This window comes from Plectropomus leopardus, chromosome 12, assembly GCF_008729295.1.
Source record: "Plectropomus leopardus isolate mb chromosome 12, YSFRI_Pleo_2.0, whole genome shotgun sequence".
Lineage (NCBI taxonomy): Eukaryota > Metazoa > Chordata > Actinopteri > Perciformes > Serranidae > Plectropomus > Plectropomus leopardus.
In genome coordinates, this window is record NC_056474.1 from 21,227,083 (window position 1) to 21,243,536 (window position 16,454).

The 16,454-nt window shown below is 40.3% G+C and overlaps 1 protein-coding gene across 1 annotated transcript; it reads left to right on the plus strand.

Moving 5' to 3' along the window:
* The first annotated feature begins 1,074 nt into the window (after nucleotides 1-1,074).
* Nucleotides 1,075-15,390, plus strand: LOC121951435 (discoidin domain-containing receptor 2-like). The gene is made up of 16 exons (XM_042497757.1): nucleotides 1,075-1,176; nucleotides 3,078-3,180; nucleotides 3,833-4,070; nucleotides 4,600-4,747; nucleotides 7,479-7,581; nucleotides 7,784-7,967; nucleotides 8,420-8,660; nucleotides 9,793-9,858; nucleotides 10,399-10,532; nucleotides 11,485-11,695; nucleotides 11,783-11,988; nucleotides 12,275-12,402; nucleotides 13,028-13,246; nucleotides 13,386-13,620; nucleotides 14,058-14,207; nucleotides 14,415-15,390. The coding sequence occupies exons 1-16, from the start codon at nucleotides 1,089-1,091 to the stop codon at nucleotides 14,547-14,549; spliced, it is 2,589 nt and encodes an 862-aa protein (XP_042353691.1). The 5' UTR covers nucleotides 1,075-1,088; the 3' UTR covers nucleotides 14,550-15,390.
* Nucleotides 15,391-16,454: the final 1,064 nt, after the last annotated feature.

Genomic DNA, 16,454 nt, shown 5'->3' on the forward strand with positions numbered 1-16,454 from the left:
CTTGGTGGAAAGACCACGTGAAAGACTGTAAGTGCAATTTGTGATCTCGAATTATTATAATTTTGTCTTTTTCAGCAGTTTTTTGTTTGTTTTGCTATGTTTTTAATTTTCTGTTTACAATTCAGTTTAGTTTCCAGCGCAGGTTTGCTCATTTCAGTTAGTTTTTGCTATTCAGAAATGTTTAGTTTTATTTTATTATTTATTAGTTTCAGAGTTAGTTTGTCTTTATTATTGATATGGAGGGTATTTATGAGGGGTAGGATTTAAGAAGTTCAGAATAAGTATTAAAATACAAACACGATACTGTCTGAAGGCAGTTGACTTACAGTCATGTAGACATCCATGTGTCAGTACGCACATGCACCAGTGCCTCTTCATACCTGTTGTGTTGTTGACACATTTGACCGGATTGACAAAGACTTAAGCTGAAGGCATTTCCTGTATATTCTTCATTTGATTTTAGTTAGTTTTTTAAGTGGCTTGCACAATATCGTTTTTGTTAGATTCTGTTTTGTAATGAAGTCTCATTTTATTTTTTATTTCAGTTCACACATAGTTTTAGTTTAGTTTTAGTTAACTATATTAACCTTGCTGTGAACACTGGTCTAAGTTGTCGTGGAGTGCGTTAGGGGCACCGAGACCCTCACAGCGCTTTTGCAAGGTAAATAAAATGCAGGTACTGTGGTGGGAGAGAGCCACACTCACAAGGAGGACTGTGTGTGCTTTTACCACTGCAGAGGCTTTTAGGACTGTTCAGCTCTATAGAACTATTTGTACAATCCTGAAATGTAACTTACAATGTGACATATATTTTAAATGTTTTATCTCTGAATTTTTATCCTTTATATTTATTTTTTCAAATTTTTTTGTTATTCTAATATTGAAATTCTTGTGGAAAATAAAACCTTTGACTCCTAAATCCAAACATATACACTGAAAACACAGAATGTGCTTTGGAGAATTAGTTGATATATAAAAACCCAAATAATATCTTTCAGCAGATTACATTTTATGTTAATGTCTAAATTGTACGCCTAATCTCAGCCTCTGATCTACAACTTTTCAGGTGTGCAGCTACTTGAGAAGAGATGAAGGTCATGAAGGTTCAACCGATCTCACACCATGTTTTCTTTCTCCTGCTGGCTGCTGCCACTGTACGATCTCAAGTCAACCCAGGTATAGTACAGTAGACATCTATCTTTCTCAGAGCAAGTAGGGATTTAAAATCAGAAACAGAATCAAATTTATCACCAAGTAGGTTTCTATTTAAGAGGAATTTGCCTTGGTTTTTGGTGCATCCATTCAACATCCAATAAAAATAGGATCCAGAGTGTAGGACTTAAGGAACTATATTGGCAGAAATGAAAGATAATAAGTTTGTTTATTTTGTGTATAATCACCTGAACTGTTGAACTGTTGTGTTTTCGTTACCTTAGAATGGACTGTTTATATCTATGGAAATCACAATGTTTCACCACCATGTTTCTACAGAAGCCCAGAGCGTACAAACCAAACATTGGACTTAGGTCACTGTAGTTAGAAGCCCCTCTGAGAAACAGTGATTTGTAATGTAAAACTGATTTCTTGAGTGTTTTTGCCAATTTAAATGCCCGGGTGTGATTGTTTTGGAGAAGAAGAGTCCTCTGCGGATAATTCAATAAAAAGCTTCTCAACATCTGGATCAGAAAAAAGGTGAGCACACATCAGCAGGTGCTGGGCTAGCAGCCCGTCACCAACATGCCAAATAGCATCGGAGAAACACTGATTTGTAAATGGAACTGCTTTATTCAGTGTTTTTGCTGGTTTTAATCACCTGGTCCATTTGTTTTAGAGAGGAAGAGACCTCTGTGAATAATTCGGCTACCAGTAAAAACCTACTGAACAATTAACATCAAAGGAACTCTAATTAGAAGAATTTTAAGCTGGCTGCAACCTGCAGTACACATTTTTTCTTAAAGAGAAAATTAAAATTAAGGCGAAGTACTGCATCACTCCAGAACAAAAATATAGAAGTAGATATTAGATAGTAGAAAAATTAAAGTAAATTTATGAAAAAGATACTGAATATAAACTCATGGGCGAGTCAGACAATCAACAATATGATTTCAATTTTATGAAAGTTTAGTTTCTGATGTGTATTGAAGTATGAGCAAGTCAGTTTGGATATGTAAGCCCAAAATAACCTCCTCATACTCCTGAGGGATAGGCATGTTGACAAGATGGAGAAGGAAAGCAATTTTAGGTGGGTGGGCTTAGGATGCAAGAATTTTGTGTGTGTGTGTGTATGTATGTATGTATGAGTGTGTGTGCATGTGGTTTACCTAATGGTCAGACAGCAAATATCCTCCGAACAGGCAGGCCTTTCACAAGCAGGGGGCATTGGTGGAAAAAAGAAAAAAAAAAAAAGTTAGAAAATTTGTAGGCGTAGTTGTAGGTAACACACACACTTACATACACTCTCGCTCACACACACACATGCACCCATTTGACTCTCCCACTTGGAATATTTTCACAGTAAAAGGCTTATTTGTCCTGGTGCTCTCTCAAAGAACATGTCACGCGTTCAGTGTGGGAAGGTGAATAAAACACAGACGTCCCTTAATTGCCAGGCAGAGATGGTTCAAATAAACAGAGACACGCTGGTAAAAGCAGATGTAAAGTATGGTCACTGGATTATATTAAAACATAATGTGGCATCTGTTGCTGCCAAACTTATTTTTATTACATAAGACTTAATGCCTAGCAGATGCCAGTGCTTTCAAACTCAAAAATGTCGCTCACGTGGCTCTGGGACAGATTATGAAAAATGAAGAGCAGGCAGCTCAGAGGCCACTCCCGTCTCATTTTGCTTAGACTGGCACCTACACAGTGATGCCTCTGTTTGGCTTTTGAGGCCTTGCAGGGCTGCAGGAAGGGGACTTGGAGGTGGGGGGATGGGGGGGAGCTGACCACTTTCCTCACATCCTGCATGTACACGAAAAGGATGAACTCTCATGTGGAAGCATGCAGGCACACACACACAAGCATATTCATAACGTGAGCAGCATGTGTGTCAATGATGCTTCATGTGTTTGTAGAAATGTGTCGATATCCTCTGGGTATGACCGGCGGGCAGATTCAGGACGAGGACATCTCCGCCTCCAGTCAGTGGTCTGAGTCAACTGCTGCAAGATTTGGCAGGCACGTTTTGATGACACTTTTTTTCTCTGTATCTTATAAAGTGGAAATAGACAAGTTTTTGCTTTGACTTATCATATGTAATAGCTATAGAATAATGACTCAATCAACATTTAGACCGATTCCCTTTAGGTCTCATTTTCACCATGCAATTCTGTTGCATGGTCCTGAAAACAGCATGCATGGAATCTAACAAAACAATCTGACCTCAAGGTCCATTTAGTACCTGTTCTGAAGCTTTCAATCCAATCACGTGATCTTCGTCATCAAATTGAGCTTGTTCTGTAGATGTTAAATTGTTATTTTCAATCAGACCTGAGGTCAGATTGTTTGGATAACTGCTGTTTCCAAGGTCAAGAATCAGGGGTGAAACTTTGCATACTTTACATGTTGAATAATAATAGTACCTTTTTTACAATATGTCCTATGGCAATACGAAGCAACCAAAGATGTTCTCATGCAAATATGAATCAGACATAGCAGATAAATTAACTCATTTTCCATTAGTTTATACTGATTCAATTTTCTTCTCCTAACCTCTGCTCATGTCTTTAACATTTCTTTCTACCTCTTCATTGCTCGTCTCATCTCTATGTGACCTCTTTGCCTTTCACATCTCTCACTGCTTGCTCTCTTATTTCTTCCCCCTCTTCAGACTTGACTTAGACAACGGAGATGGTGATGGGGCCTGGTGTCCTGACATCATGTCAGAGCCGGACGGCCTCAAAGAGTATCTCCAGGTGGACCTGCGTTCACTGCATTTCATCACACTGGTGGGCACCCAAGGTCGTCACGCTGACGGCATGGGTAATGAGTTCGCCCAGCGATACAGGATCAAGTACAGCCGCGATGGGAGCAACTGGGTGGGATGGCATGATAGGAAGGGGAGGCAGGTGAGCAGATATTACTGCCTCTCATTGTTTCTCATTCCAGACGCACATGTATAATTCAATTTCAGTCCGTGCATTATCAGGACATCTTAATTATGTCAGACGCAGGTGTAGGGCTGAAGCAAAAGCTGCCATGACAGCAGGACCTTAGAGACTGGGCTGACTTTGTATATCACAGTATTGCAGCTTACAAACAGTGAGCTACTTTGAATTTGTGAATTAAATTAGACAAGGGGACATTTTCTATTAATACATGTATAATACACTTACTACATCTTTATGTTACAATAAATATGAATACTTTCTCCACCACTGGTGAGAGACGACAAAAAGAAGGCACAAAAAGTTAACATCTTAGCAGCAGACAGTAGCAGAGATCATGGGAATTTCAGAAATTAGCAGTAGTGCTGGCATAAGAAAAAGGTAACCAAATCCTTTACAGATTTGTCAAGGTTTGATTTGACAACCACATATATGCTGACACATTTCACTCAGTCAGTCTTATTTGCGTCCTGTGTGTCTCCTGTGCCAGGTCATTGAGGGGAACAGGAATGCATATGATGTGGTGCTGAAGGATCTGGAGCCTCCCATCATTGCCCGATTTGTCCGCTTTATGCCTGTGACAGACCACTCCATGATCGTGTGCATGAGAGTGGAGCTCTACGGCTGCGAATGGCTGGGTGAGTCATTGCTTTTTATTAAACAGAGTGCAGCATCTTCATCTAGTTCCATCAGCAGCTAGCAGTTGATCTTTTTTATGTCCCACTACACTCAAAAATGTGTTTTCTTCTGTTTCTGTCCCCTGAAATGTTTGACCTTGACTATACTGACTTGTATCTGTGCAAAGTTTGTCACTGGAGCACTTTCCTAAAATCTGAGATTCAAATGTTGCCCAGGAAAGCCAATTATATACGTCACTAATACAAAAAACAATGGCAGTCTGAAACATGTATCAACAGGAGATCAGACGACAATGCCGGCAGAGAAACTTGAAACCAACCCATCCCAATTTAACCTGGTAGACTTAAGTTTTTCATTCCTTTCTCACAGTTTACCCAAAGGGTTACAATTCTCCAATATTTCTCCTGATTCCTGACAAATGTTCATACTTTTTTTCTTTCCTTTTTGTTATCACAACATGTTTCTGGCACTGTACATCATGCGTAAGCCCTTCAGCTATAAAAGTTTACTGTTTTCACCTGGTCAACAACAGAGAAGAAAGCTGCTCATGCTTCATCCTCAGTGACTGAAAAACTGAGAGAGAAATGGAAAGTAGCCTGCTAAGGGAAAGACATACTCAGACAAATTTCCAACATCCTGGAGAGAAGAATTCCTCTTTCTTGCACACAGTTTTAAAGGAAAGGGGAGTGCATTTTGTAAAACTACCGCATCCTCTCGAGTAATGTGTAAGGAAATGAATGAACAACAACTGAGGAATATAGCAGAGGGGCAAATTATTCTGTACTCTTGTTAGAGATTTAAAAGTCAAATTACAATTATTGAACATAATAAGTCTGCTGCCATGTACTTTCACTATTTAAAAGTCACCAGAATACTCCCCCCTCTTTAATTACTTTAATCCCACCTAACCTATTTTTGAGGTCTCGAGGTTGGCAAGCGTGAGGGCAGAGAGGACTTTCCAGAAAGTTAGCCTAGAGACAGCAGCGTTAGCATGAGCATAGTTAAAGTTTGGACAGCAAATATGGTAGAGGGTGCAGTTTGTGGATGTAAACCGACCCTGGAGCTTCCTTCTGCTACCAAACACCCCACCTTAACAAATATTATTGTAGGTTTCAGAACCATTAACACTGTATCCGCCACCGTCAGTTAGCCTACACGCTAACAAGCTAACACACAACCTAAAATATTAAAAGATGCTAACTTCACTTACCATTTTGAGGCGTCTGCTAGTCGCCGATTTTGGTGCAAAACTGACTCCATGTCTGAGTCAGGATCTGACTGAGGCTTAAACATTTATGGCTGAATCTCTCTCATGTTTCCTCTGAAGCTATCCGTTTTGACGCACAGTGCTCTTGAACCGGTCAAACAGCGCGTGCAGCGCCGGAGAAACCGGAAACTGAAACCTATCGCGAGCTGCGGCGGTGTGCGCGCCAAGAGGCCAGATTCAGAACTTCTCAGTGAGGGAGGAAGAGTAGATCTGCCTCCAGCCTCTTTTCAGTTTATTTGCCAGTCCCTTTAAACTGTTATTGTAGGATAACCACCTTAATCAAAGCCATAATCATAGTAGAGTATTTTTTACACACTAGAAAACCTTACTCAAAGTGTGGCACCAAGCCAATGGCAGCCCTCAAGAACCATTACTATCACATTAAACCCTTCATTAAATGCACAGTATTATATTTTTACTAATTTGCATCCAATTCAGTACTTTATGATCAATAATTTGGGCAGCTGTGGCTCAGAGGTAGAGCAGGTCGACCTCTAATCAGAAAGTTGGTGGTATGATCCCCGGCTTGTCCAGTCAACATGTTGAGGTATCCTTGGGCAGGATAGTGATGGCTGTTCCATCAGTTACTGTGTAGCACAACAGTGTGTGTGAATGGGCGAATGTGACATGTTGTCAAAAAAGCACTTTAAAGGGTTGAAAGACTAGAAAAGCGCTACATCATCACTGTTTACCAATACTTTCAATAGCTTACATTTATTTCCAAGAGACTGCATCAAACTGCTCCCACCTAACAAGCGTAAAACTTGTAGAAAACCAGGCGACTGATTGCCTACAAATAGCAGGCAGATAGCAAGGCAACTTGGCACCTAGCAAGTGCCGCAGGAATAATGTTCTGTCATCAATGTTCCTGCTGTTAGTTCACCGCCATTGCATTTTTACATTTTACACATCAGATTATAGATAGTATGCTGTCAGAAGGAAAAGAGGCATGACGGGTATAAAGTTTAACACAACAGCATCGGCCTCTGGCAGTACTGGCTAATCTTGTTCTCTGCTGGGAGGGTAAGGAGCTTTTGCCAATTTGCAAACAGCTAGCTGCTTTTTAAATCTTCATGGTGGGTAACGTGCATAACACACCATCAAAATGTCCCACCCATTAACTCATCTTGCCTGCTGCCCCTATAATGTAGACCTTGATTCGGTGCTGTACTGCCTTCATTTCTAGCTCTGGCTCTAGCAGAACAGTGAGGCAGTAAAACAGCACAATATTCCCACTGGACAGGCAGGATATGCTTGGTACTGACTCAGTAAAATGGCACTCAGTCATCAAAACTTTGAGCACCCCTTCTTTAAAACTTGTCTGGAGGGGGACTTTAATGATCGCTAAGGTCTGTATTCATTTTTTATACCTTCCCAGTTTCATTTTGACTTTATTGCCATAATAGACCTATCAGCATGCAGTGAGCGAATCTAATCTTTGACCTTTGACCTGCCTCCTGTAGACGGCCTGATGTCTTATAGCATTCCAGATGGGCACCAAATGATCTACAGAGGCCTGGATGTCTACTTTAATGACTCTGTGTATGATGGAGCATCAGCTGACAGGTCTGAATTTTACTGGCACAATTAAGACTTATCTCAAGCATTATTATCGTTTTTTGCTTACCCCGTAATTTTCTCCAAAACTGATTTAAGACGTGATTTTTTTCTCAGCTGAAATAGCAGTCATAAATTTAAAAAATCTCTGCAATCCTCAATAAATTCCTGTGGTTTCTGTCTTGATCTCTTCCATCCATCCGCCCGCCAGACTGACAAAAGGCCTCGGCCAGCTGACAGATGGCACCTGGGGTCTGGATGACTTTCTCCACAGTCACATATACGGCATGTGGCCAGGGTACGATTACGTGGGCTGGAACAACAAGAGCCTCCCCAAAGGTTATGTTGAGATGATATTTGAGTTTGACCACGTCCGAAACTTCACTTCCATGAAGGTGAGGAGGAGTTGGAACTTCACTAAACAGCTTAACAGTGAAAAAGTGGAACATTTTTAAATTTGCTGAGCCAACATTATGCTGAACTGCACCCATCATCTATAGCTGCTGCAAGTTTTATTGAGACATAAAATGTATAAATTGGTGCAAAATAGCCTCTCTGTGGGAAAATTACATTCCCTCGTATAATTATCCTATTTGTCATGGGTACGTGCTGTGGCATGAGATCAGAGATAATGTCTTTCAGCCACATCACAGCAAGACAGATGAGTCATCACTACACCTGCCCCTGGATCCTCCATCCTGACTGTTTTTAGCCTTTGTCCTCCCGTTTAGTCAACATGTTCATAGGTTGAGAAAAGATGCTAATTGTTTCTAAACATTAACAGGATCATTGACTATTTATGCTACAAGACACAGCTCAGTTACTTATCCTCCCTCCACCTCCACAGGTTCACTGCAATAACATGTTTAGCCGAGGGGTGAGGATGTTCAGACAGGCCACCTGTTACTTTCGGTCAGGATTGGACTGGGAGACTGACCCAGTGACCTTCAGGCCCACTGTTGACCGCATGAGCCAAAGTGCCCGTTTCATCACCGTGCCTCTCGGGGACCGCACAGCCAGCGCCATCAAATGCCGTTTCCACTTCAGTGATCTTTGGATGCTGATCAGTGAGGTGGCCTTCCAGTCTGGTAAGATGGGATTTGCAGTGGGTGTCATCTTCAGGTCTACTTAAAAACTTTAGTTTGAATACATTTCCCATCTGAATGGGCTACCATACAATGTCAATGTTGACTGTTTGAAAGAACACTTTACCTACAAAATGACTATTTATGTAATAATCACTCACCACATGTTAGGTATAATTAATGAAGAAAACTTTCTTTTTCTTGCACAACTCCATGGTGCACAAAGAATCCAGAAATTGAGAACATTTTTGATGAATTTAAGTGAAACAGCAAAACTATATCAAAACATGTGTTAATAAACTTTTGCACAACTTGTGCATTACAATCAAAGTCTCATTTATCCAGTCCTGTGCACAGTACTTCCTAAACACATTTTTGCCAAAAAACATACTATTTAAAACTCTTCTGTATGCACCTTTTGTGGGTATACCTACAAAAATTAATGCACCAGAATTCATATGTAACCCATGTAATCTGGATGGCTGCGATCACATGACCAGTGCACTAATGTGAGTAAAAATGGAAGTAGTATCAAAAATCCACAAAAGGTTAGGGTGGAGGATGGATCAGTGTTTCTTTTCCTTAAACTAACCTACACAGCTTCACGTTAATTGCAAAATGACACTATTTGGGGGGCGCACTAATTCGTTGGGTATCATACAAACTGTTGAGAATATGTTGAGATTGGGCGCCTTGGCATGCATGTGTGCTTTAATTCTGCTTGTGCTTTCCACTGAATATAGATAAATCATGGGCTCTACTCCTCTGTGTGTGAGACAGTTTATGCAAAAGTGTTTTAGGTTTATTGAAAATTAATTTGTTTGGAAAGTACTGAGCATGCAACTGGATAAATGGGAGTTTGCAAACAGATGTTTTAACATAAATTTGCTGTTGTAAAACATGGATCCCTTTTATTCCATTTTCATCAAGTATTTACTCTATTTTTGGATTCTTTGTTTTCCATCGAGGCATGTGAGAAAAACACAGTTTTTTCTTAATGAATTCAATATTACACATAGTGATTAATTGATAAACAAATCATAATTTTGGGCGTGAAGTGTTTACTGCTCGATACCCTCTGTCTGATCTTATGTCCTTCAGCTTTGTCCTTCCTTGTCTTTTTTTCTCAACACAGGCTCAGCAGTGTACAACACGTCTCTGACTCCTCGTAAACACGGACACCCCACAAACACACTGCCAGGTCAGTAATTACACCCTTTATGATTTTTTTCTTTAAGTAGTGGTTGTAATTTAAGTGAAGTGACTGTGGTGCAGTGGAGACAAATGAGAGTGCAGACTGGTTTGATATATGGCTGCTGGGACGTGATGTGGTGGTAAACAGAGCACGGGTCGAGTGTAATCTTCAGTCAACATAATCAAAATAGTGTTTATATTTGGAAGATCATTCATTTATGAATTTTCTTAAACAGGATTGGTTTGTTGTCCTCATCTTACTTTGATGGGCTTCATAGTGATTTATTTCGGCCTAAGGGGGCAGGTAATCGCATTTTCAAAAATGGTGTAACTAAATTGTTTTCTGGTTAAATGTTGCCCCCTGCTGGTAGCATTGGGAATCACCCATTGAAATAAATGTCATTCTTACTGTAGTTGACATGAAACATGATGGGGATTATGTGATGAGCTTATAATTATCATGGGATGTACAGTGATAGGAACTCGAGCTGTGATGGATTAAATCAAATCCACCTCAACTCACAACTCTCATCTGGTGTGTTAGCAGATGATCCTACTCATAAAGTGGACGACAGCAATACCAGGATTCTGATTGGCTGCTTGGTGGCTATCATCGCTATCCTATTGGCTATCATAGTCATCATCCTGTGGAGGCAGGTCTGGCAAAAGATGCTTGAGAAGGTGAAAAGATAACTGTTTCTTCCTTTTTTTTTAAATCTGTTTGAACTGACTTTATGTACTGTCTACTAATTGTTGATCAGACCGTGTCCTTGTCTGATTATTAGTAGTTCACTCTCAGTTATTCACAAAGAAGAGGGAAATCTGACCCTAATTTGCAAGCTCCCACTATATTTAAAAATAAGAAAGAAAGGACTGTAGCCCATATGATGCATCTGATACACACTTCTATTTTTACAAATGTTTTGCAATATTTTGTTTCCCTTAAAATTCATGCAATGTAGAGAATATACATGTGATTAAAAAAAATCAGTAAGTGGTCTGGGTTTTGTTTTGGCACTAATGAGGAATTGATCAAAATAATGAATTTATATCTCAAAATAATGAGAATTTTTTCAGAATAATGTGAAACCTCCTCTAAATTATGATTTAGTATCAATAAAATAATGAGAAACGTTCTCAAATAATTCAAAATAATGTGTAAGTGTCTTAAAATAATGAGACATTCTCTCGAAGTTATTAGAAAATGTTCTCAAAATGATGAGAACCTTTCTAAAAATAAAAAGACCATTTCCCAAAATAATGAGAATTTTTCTAAAAAAAAAAAAAAAGTTTGTATCTCGAAATAATGAGAAATTTCTCAAAATAATGAGTATATATCACAAAAAAAAAGTTATGATCTCAAAATTATGAGAAACCTTCTGAAAATTAATCATACTTATTTATTATTTTAAGGTACAAAGTCATTATTTTTCAGAGAGCTCTCGTTATTTTTATTTTCTAACTCATTATTTTAAAGAAAGTTTCTCATTATAATGACTTAGAATTAATTACACAGATGGAAATGCGTTTCCATAGATGTAAATCCCCGCGGTACATTATGTGTCTTGTGAACTGTTTGATTTTAATGGGTGTTATTTTTTGTCATGTGATCTCACACACTTAACTCCCTCAGGCATCTCGTCGCCTGCTGGATGATGAACTCACAGCTCGCCTTGCGGTGCAGACGCAGGCCTTCTCCTCCCACCACTCCTCCCTGTCCAGTGACAGTGGCTCCACCTCCAACTCCACCTATGAGAGAATCTTCCCTCTCTGCTCCGACTACCAGGAGCCCTCACGCCTCATCAGGAAACTACCCGAGTTTGCTCAGTCCACTGAACACCTGGGTAAGATGGTAAAGAGCACAGTGCAATAAATAATGTGGCTATAGCTGCTGTAGTGTGTATTGTACATGTGTGTCTGTGCCACATTAGGACCGAGCACCTGTCGAACCCTTGGGACCAGTGGCTCCGACGGGGCCCCCCACTATGCGGAGGCAGACATCATTAGCCTCCAGGAGTCTTCAGACAGCAGCACCCACTCCATCACTCTGTTCACTGGCACTGATTCATCCATGAGAGAGTTCCCCAGACACAAGCTCACCTTCAAGGAGAAACTGGGAGAGGGCCAGTTTGGAGAGGTAAATCCACTTTTGTAGCTCTAATGTTTGTTGGCATTGATTGAATATGTTAGATTGATCGGGCTGCTCTCCCCCTCTTTACCAAAGTTATGCTGATGTATCCTTATGGCTTCCATTTTTAAGATTGAATGACAGTTATAGCTGTGTGGTAAAAGCATGAGTGTGAAAGCAGTGACTCTCCAGTACATGCTCACAAATAGGCAACACTTGTATTAAACAGAGTTAAACAGATGGTTTCAAGCGATGCCAAGAGGATGATGGACTAACAAAGTGCTTTTTAAAACAGGTGCACTTGTGTGAGGCAGAGGGCATGCAGGACTTTTTGGATGAGGATTTGTCTATAGAGGGAAACAATGAGTCACCTCTGCTGGTGGCTGTGAAAACGCTGCGGGAAGACGCCAACAAGAATGCAAGGTAAAAGGGAGCGCTAACTTTGTTTGACAAAAATTGACCAAGGTATATGATGCATTAGTTTGATTTGTGATAGGGTGCACGACATAGGTGCTGCTTGACAGAAATTGAACGGATGCGTGAAATAACTTGTGAATGCACCTTGGAAAAGCCCGGATTCAGTCTTGCAGGACTCTCAATTTTGATCTGTTTTATTATATGGCCAGTTGCAGTTAATTTGCCAATCTTTCAACTCTGGCAGCAGCATGTGCCGGTGACTTACTTCACCACTGTAATGATCCGTTCCAGTTCACACAAACCTCTGTGATATCATCGTAATAACACTCTGCTAGCGCTACATACAGTTGGCAAATCATCTGTGGTTTTAATGAGTCCCAGAGTTCCCCCAGAGCTAAAGTAGAGTCAGGCTTCACCTCCAGGACACCAATTATCAAATAATGTTTGTCTACAAACATTACAAACAAGCCAGATAATTTTACTTTATGAGAAAAACTCCTATATCAGAATGACAATGCACGCTGCCAGACCTTTCTCTGTCACAGCACTCGGGAGAAAGGTCTGGTTTAGCGAGACCACTCTAGCGTCAGTCAAGCAGTAAATTACAATATTTGTCCCCGCTGTGCTGCAGGAATGACTTCCTGAAGGAGATCCGAATCATGTCTCGCCTGAGGGACCCCAACATTGTCCGTCTGCTGGCAGTATGTGTGGACACAGACCCACTGTGTATGATCACTGAGTACATGGAAAACGGAGACCTGAACCAGTTCCTTTGTGATCTCAGACTGAAAGAGGCTACCGATGAAGAGAAGACAGAACAGGAGGAAAAAGAGGGGAAGAGTATGGTCAGGTAGGCCTGTATGTTGATATTAAAATGTAATGATGATCTCTATCTCTATATGTATAAAGCTAACTAGACCACATCTTGTCTAAATATGCTATAATTTTGACTTGTACTCTCTTTCTTTGTGGTCTGTTCTGCTCGTCAGCTACGGTAAACTAATCGGCATGGCTGTTCAGATTGCATCTGGTATGAAGTACTTGTCCTCCCTCAATTTTGTCCACCGTGATCTGGCGACCCGTAACTGCCTGGTGGGTAAGAACTACACCATAAAGATAGCTGATTTCGGCATGAGTCGGAACCTGTATAGAGGGGACTACTACAGGATCCAGGGCCGGGCCGTCCTGCCCATTCGCTGGATGTCCTGGGAAAGCATCCTACTGGTGAGTGCTATTTTTCATCTTGCCTGTAGTGCTATTTATCAGTCTAAGTGTGAGTTGCTGAGTGTTGGAGATATCAGCCGTAAAGGAAAAAAAGGTGAGCGCACATTAGCAGATACTGGCTAACGGCCCTTCTCTGACGAGCCGAACAGCGACATAGAAAACTGTTTTTCGCTAAACTGATTTATTCAGTGTTTTCATTTGTTTGAATATCACGTCTGTTTGTTTCGGAGAGTAAGAGAACTCTGCAGATAATTTGGCTCCCGGTAAAAACCTCCTGGACAATAAAAACACTGTAGGAATTCTAACCAGGAGAAGTTTCAGCTGGTTGCAATCGGCTATTTTCACTGCTAGATGTCATTATATGCCACAAAATCCTACTCACTCTTCCTTTAAATCTATATTAGATTGAATTTGGATTAAGTTTCCTGTTTTCTCAGGGTAAATTCACCATGGCCAGTGACGTGTGGGCGTTTGGTGTGACTCTTTGGGAGATCCTGACTCTGTGTAAGAAGCAGCCCTACTCCCAGCTCTCTGACGAGCAGGTCATCGAAAACACAGGCGAGTTCTTCAGGGATCAGGGCAAGCAGGTGAGCTTCACACAGGATTAGACTTTTGCGGTCAATCATAGTTTGGCTCGTGGTATCCCGATATCATGGCATCTGTATCTCACAGTGTCAAATTTGCTTTAAATTTCTTGCAAATTTGCTTTTTTTTTTAATGTTTTCAAGTAAAAATACAACTCACAGCCCTTTTAAAATCTAACCCCACATTAATATTTGGTGTCTTGCTCCCAGGTGTACCTGCCAAAGCCTCCCTGTTGTCCTGACAGAGTCTACAACGATCTAATGCTGAGCTGCTGGAGGAGGAACGCCAAGCAGAGGCCGAGCTTTCAGGAGATACACGCTCAGCTGATGGAGAGCCTGGCGTAGCAGATGGAACAGATGATTTCTTTCTGCCATGCACTGTCACATTTGTTCCCTTCAGTCTTGATTAATTTGGAATTAATTTGGAGTCAGAAACAACCCACCGAATGTTTCCCTTTTGTTATCTGGCTTGCCACAATGGTGCTGTACATAATAAGATATGAGGAGACTTAAACAGAGCCTTACACTGTAAATATCATACGAATTAACACTATTTACACAGTGTATTCACTCCTCTGTGTATTTATTAAGTTCTTTTTATTTCCTATACTGTATATTTATAGAGTACTTTGTGTTAATCCTAGGTTTTGAAACACAATTGTGAATATTTTTCTGTAATTTCTTTTCCACACATATATCTAATTCTATTGCACATTTATTAGAGGATGTCAATACAGCTGTGTGACCTTTTATTTGTTTGTTCATTATTTATTATTTGTTGTCTTGTGCTGCAGCTCAAATTGCCGTGAGCTGGAACGAGCTAGAAACATGAAGCTGGGTCCAATAACTGGAAATGATGTGTGAATGCTTCCCATGAAATATGAGTCTGATTGGCTACATGGTGGCACTGTAATTAATCTCTACATACAGATTCTGCATTTAGTATGCAGAATATTTTTGTAGAGACTTGGTAATGGAAGTGTTCTGGATTTCATTTGTAGTCCAAGTGATATTGACCAGTCACATTTGGACAGCGGGTCAACAGTCTGTGTGGAGAGGCGGAATGAAATGGGTGTAAAATGCAGCCTCTGAACCCAACAGCTATCATCTGATGACAAGCTAACTTTATTTTAGATTTTTTTTCTTTTTTAAAAATTTTACTGTTCTTACACCAGTTTTTTAGAGATGAGCCAAAAAAATGACCATTGGACAGAAGAGGAAGTTTTCTGTTTCAAAGAATTTTGCAAAGGGTGGGGCCACACCTCAAGTCATCTTAGAGCAGTCAAGAAGAAATTAAGACCACATTTAGATGAAAACGTCCCTACTAACAACAGGAAAGTCTTTTCTTCGCATTAAAAAAAAAAAAAAAAAAATCTGTTCATATAACATTGTGAGCATGATCCTTGTGTGGAGACATCTTGCACCAAGCCCTGAAAGTTTTGCTCAAGTCCCATAAAGGGTGAAGAAAAAGGCAAAACTTTGAGTGTGCAATTATTGTAATGCTGCATACACTGTAATGATGAAGCATGTGTGTGATCTGACTCACCTCTTCTTTAGACATACTAAACCAGCAGCGGTGACTTTGCTCAGCCTTGTGAATCCTGAATCCCGCTCACTGATGCTTGTGGCTTTAAATTTGACCATTGACTTCCTTTCACAGCAGACGTTTTGACTTGCCCTAGAAGGAAAAGTGCAGGAGAGACTGATAACATTAACAACGGCTCACGTCCATTAAATGTGCCAGTAAGCTATTCCAGTGAGCAGGCATGCTCAATACCAGGATCTCACCTGAATGTAATGCAGATATTAGTAATGTTATTAAATGCACCTGTGCTTTTCTTACCATGAAAATGTCAAATTGTTGGATGAGAAAGAGGTCTGGTGAGCTGATTCCTTCTGTTGGCCACGAGGGAGCTTAAACTGGGGATTGCCGCTGGCTGCTAAACTCAAACTTCATGTTTTTGCTTTTTAATTTTAAGGTGAACAAATGATGCAATGACTTGTCTAGATGAGAGAGGCGTTTCACTCAGCAGCAGGTCACTTACAGGTTTCATGAACATGCTTGTGTCCTTTGGCAGAAATACATAAACTCTACATTGTTTAATAGTAGCCAAGTACAAACTGAGGTCAAACCAAAGATGTAAATAAAGAAAAATGAATATTAACTGCTGTGTCTCACACTTTACTTCTCATTTTTCTCACACACTGGAGTTATGAGTGGTGGAAAGTAACTAAGCACATGTACTTACA

What these genes read in the sequence shown, in the direction of transcription:
- LOC121951435 (XM_042497757.1), top strand. Translation starts at nt 1,089, where the DNA reads ATGAAGGTCATGAAGGTTCAACCGATCTCACACCATGTTTTCTTTCTC. An exon ending in ACTGCTGCAAGATTTGGCAG is followed by an intron (nt 3,181 to 3,832) that starts GCACGTTTTGAT and finishes CCCCCTCTTCAG; the next exon opens with ACTTGACTTAGACAACGGAG. An exon ending in TCAGGGATCAGGGCAAGCAG is followed by an intron (nt 14,208 to 14,414) that starts GTGAGCTTCACA and finishes TCTTGCTCCCAG; the next exon opens with GTGTACCTGCCAAAGCCTCC.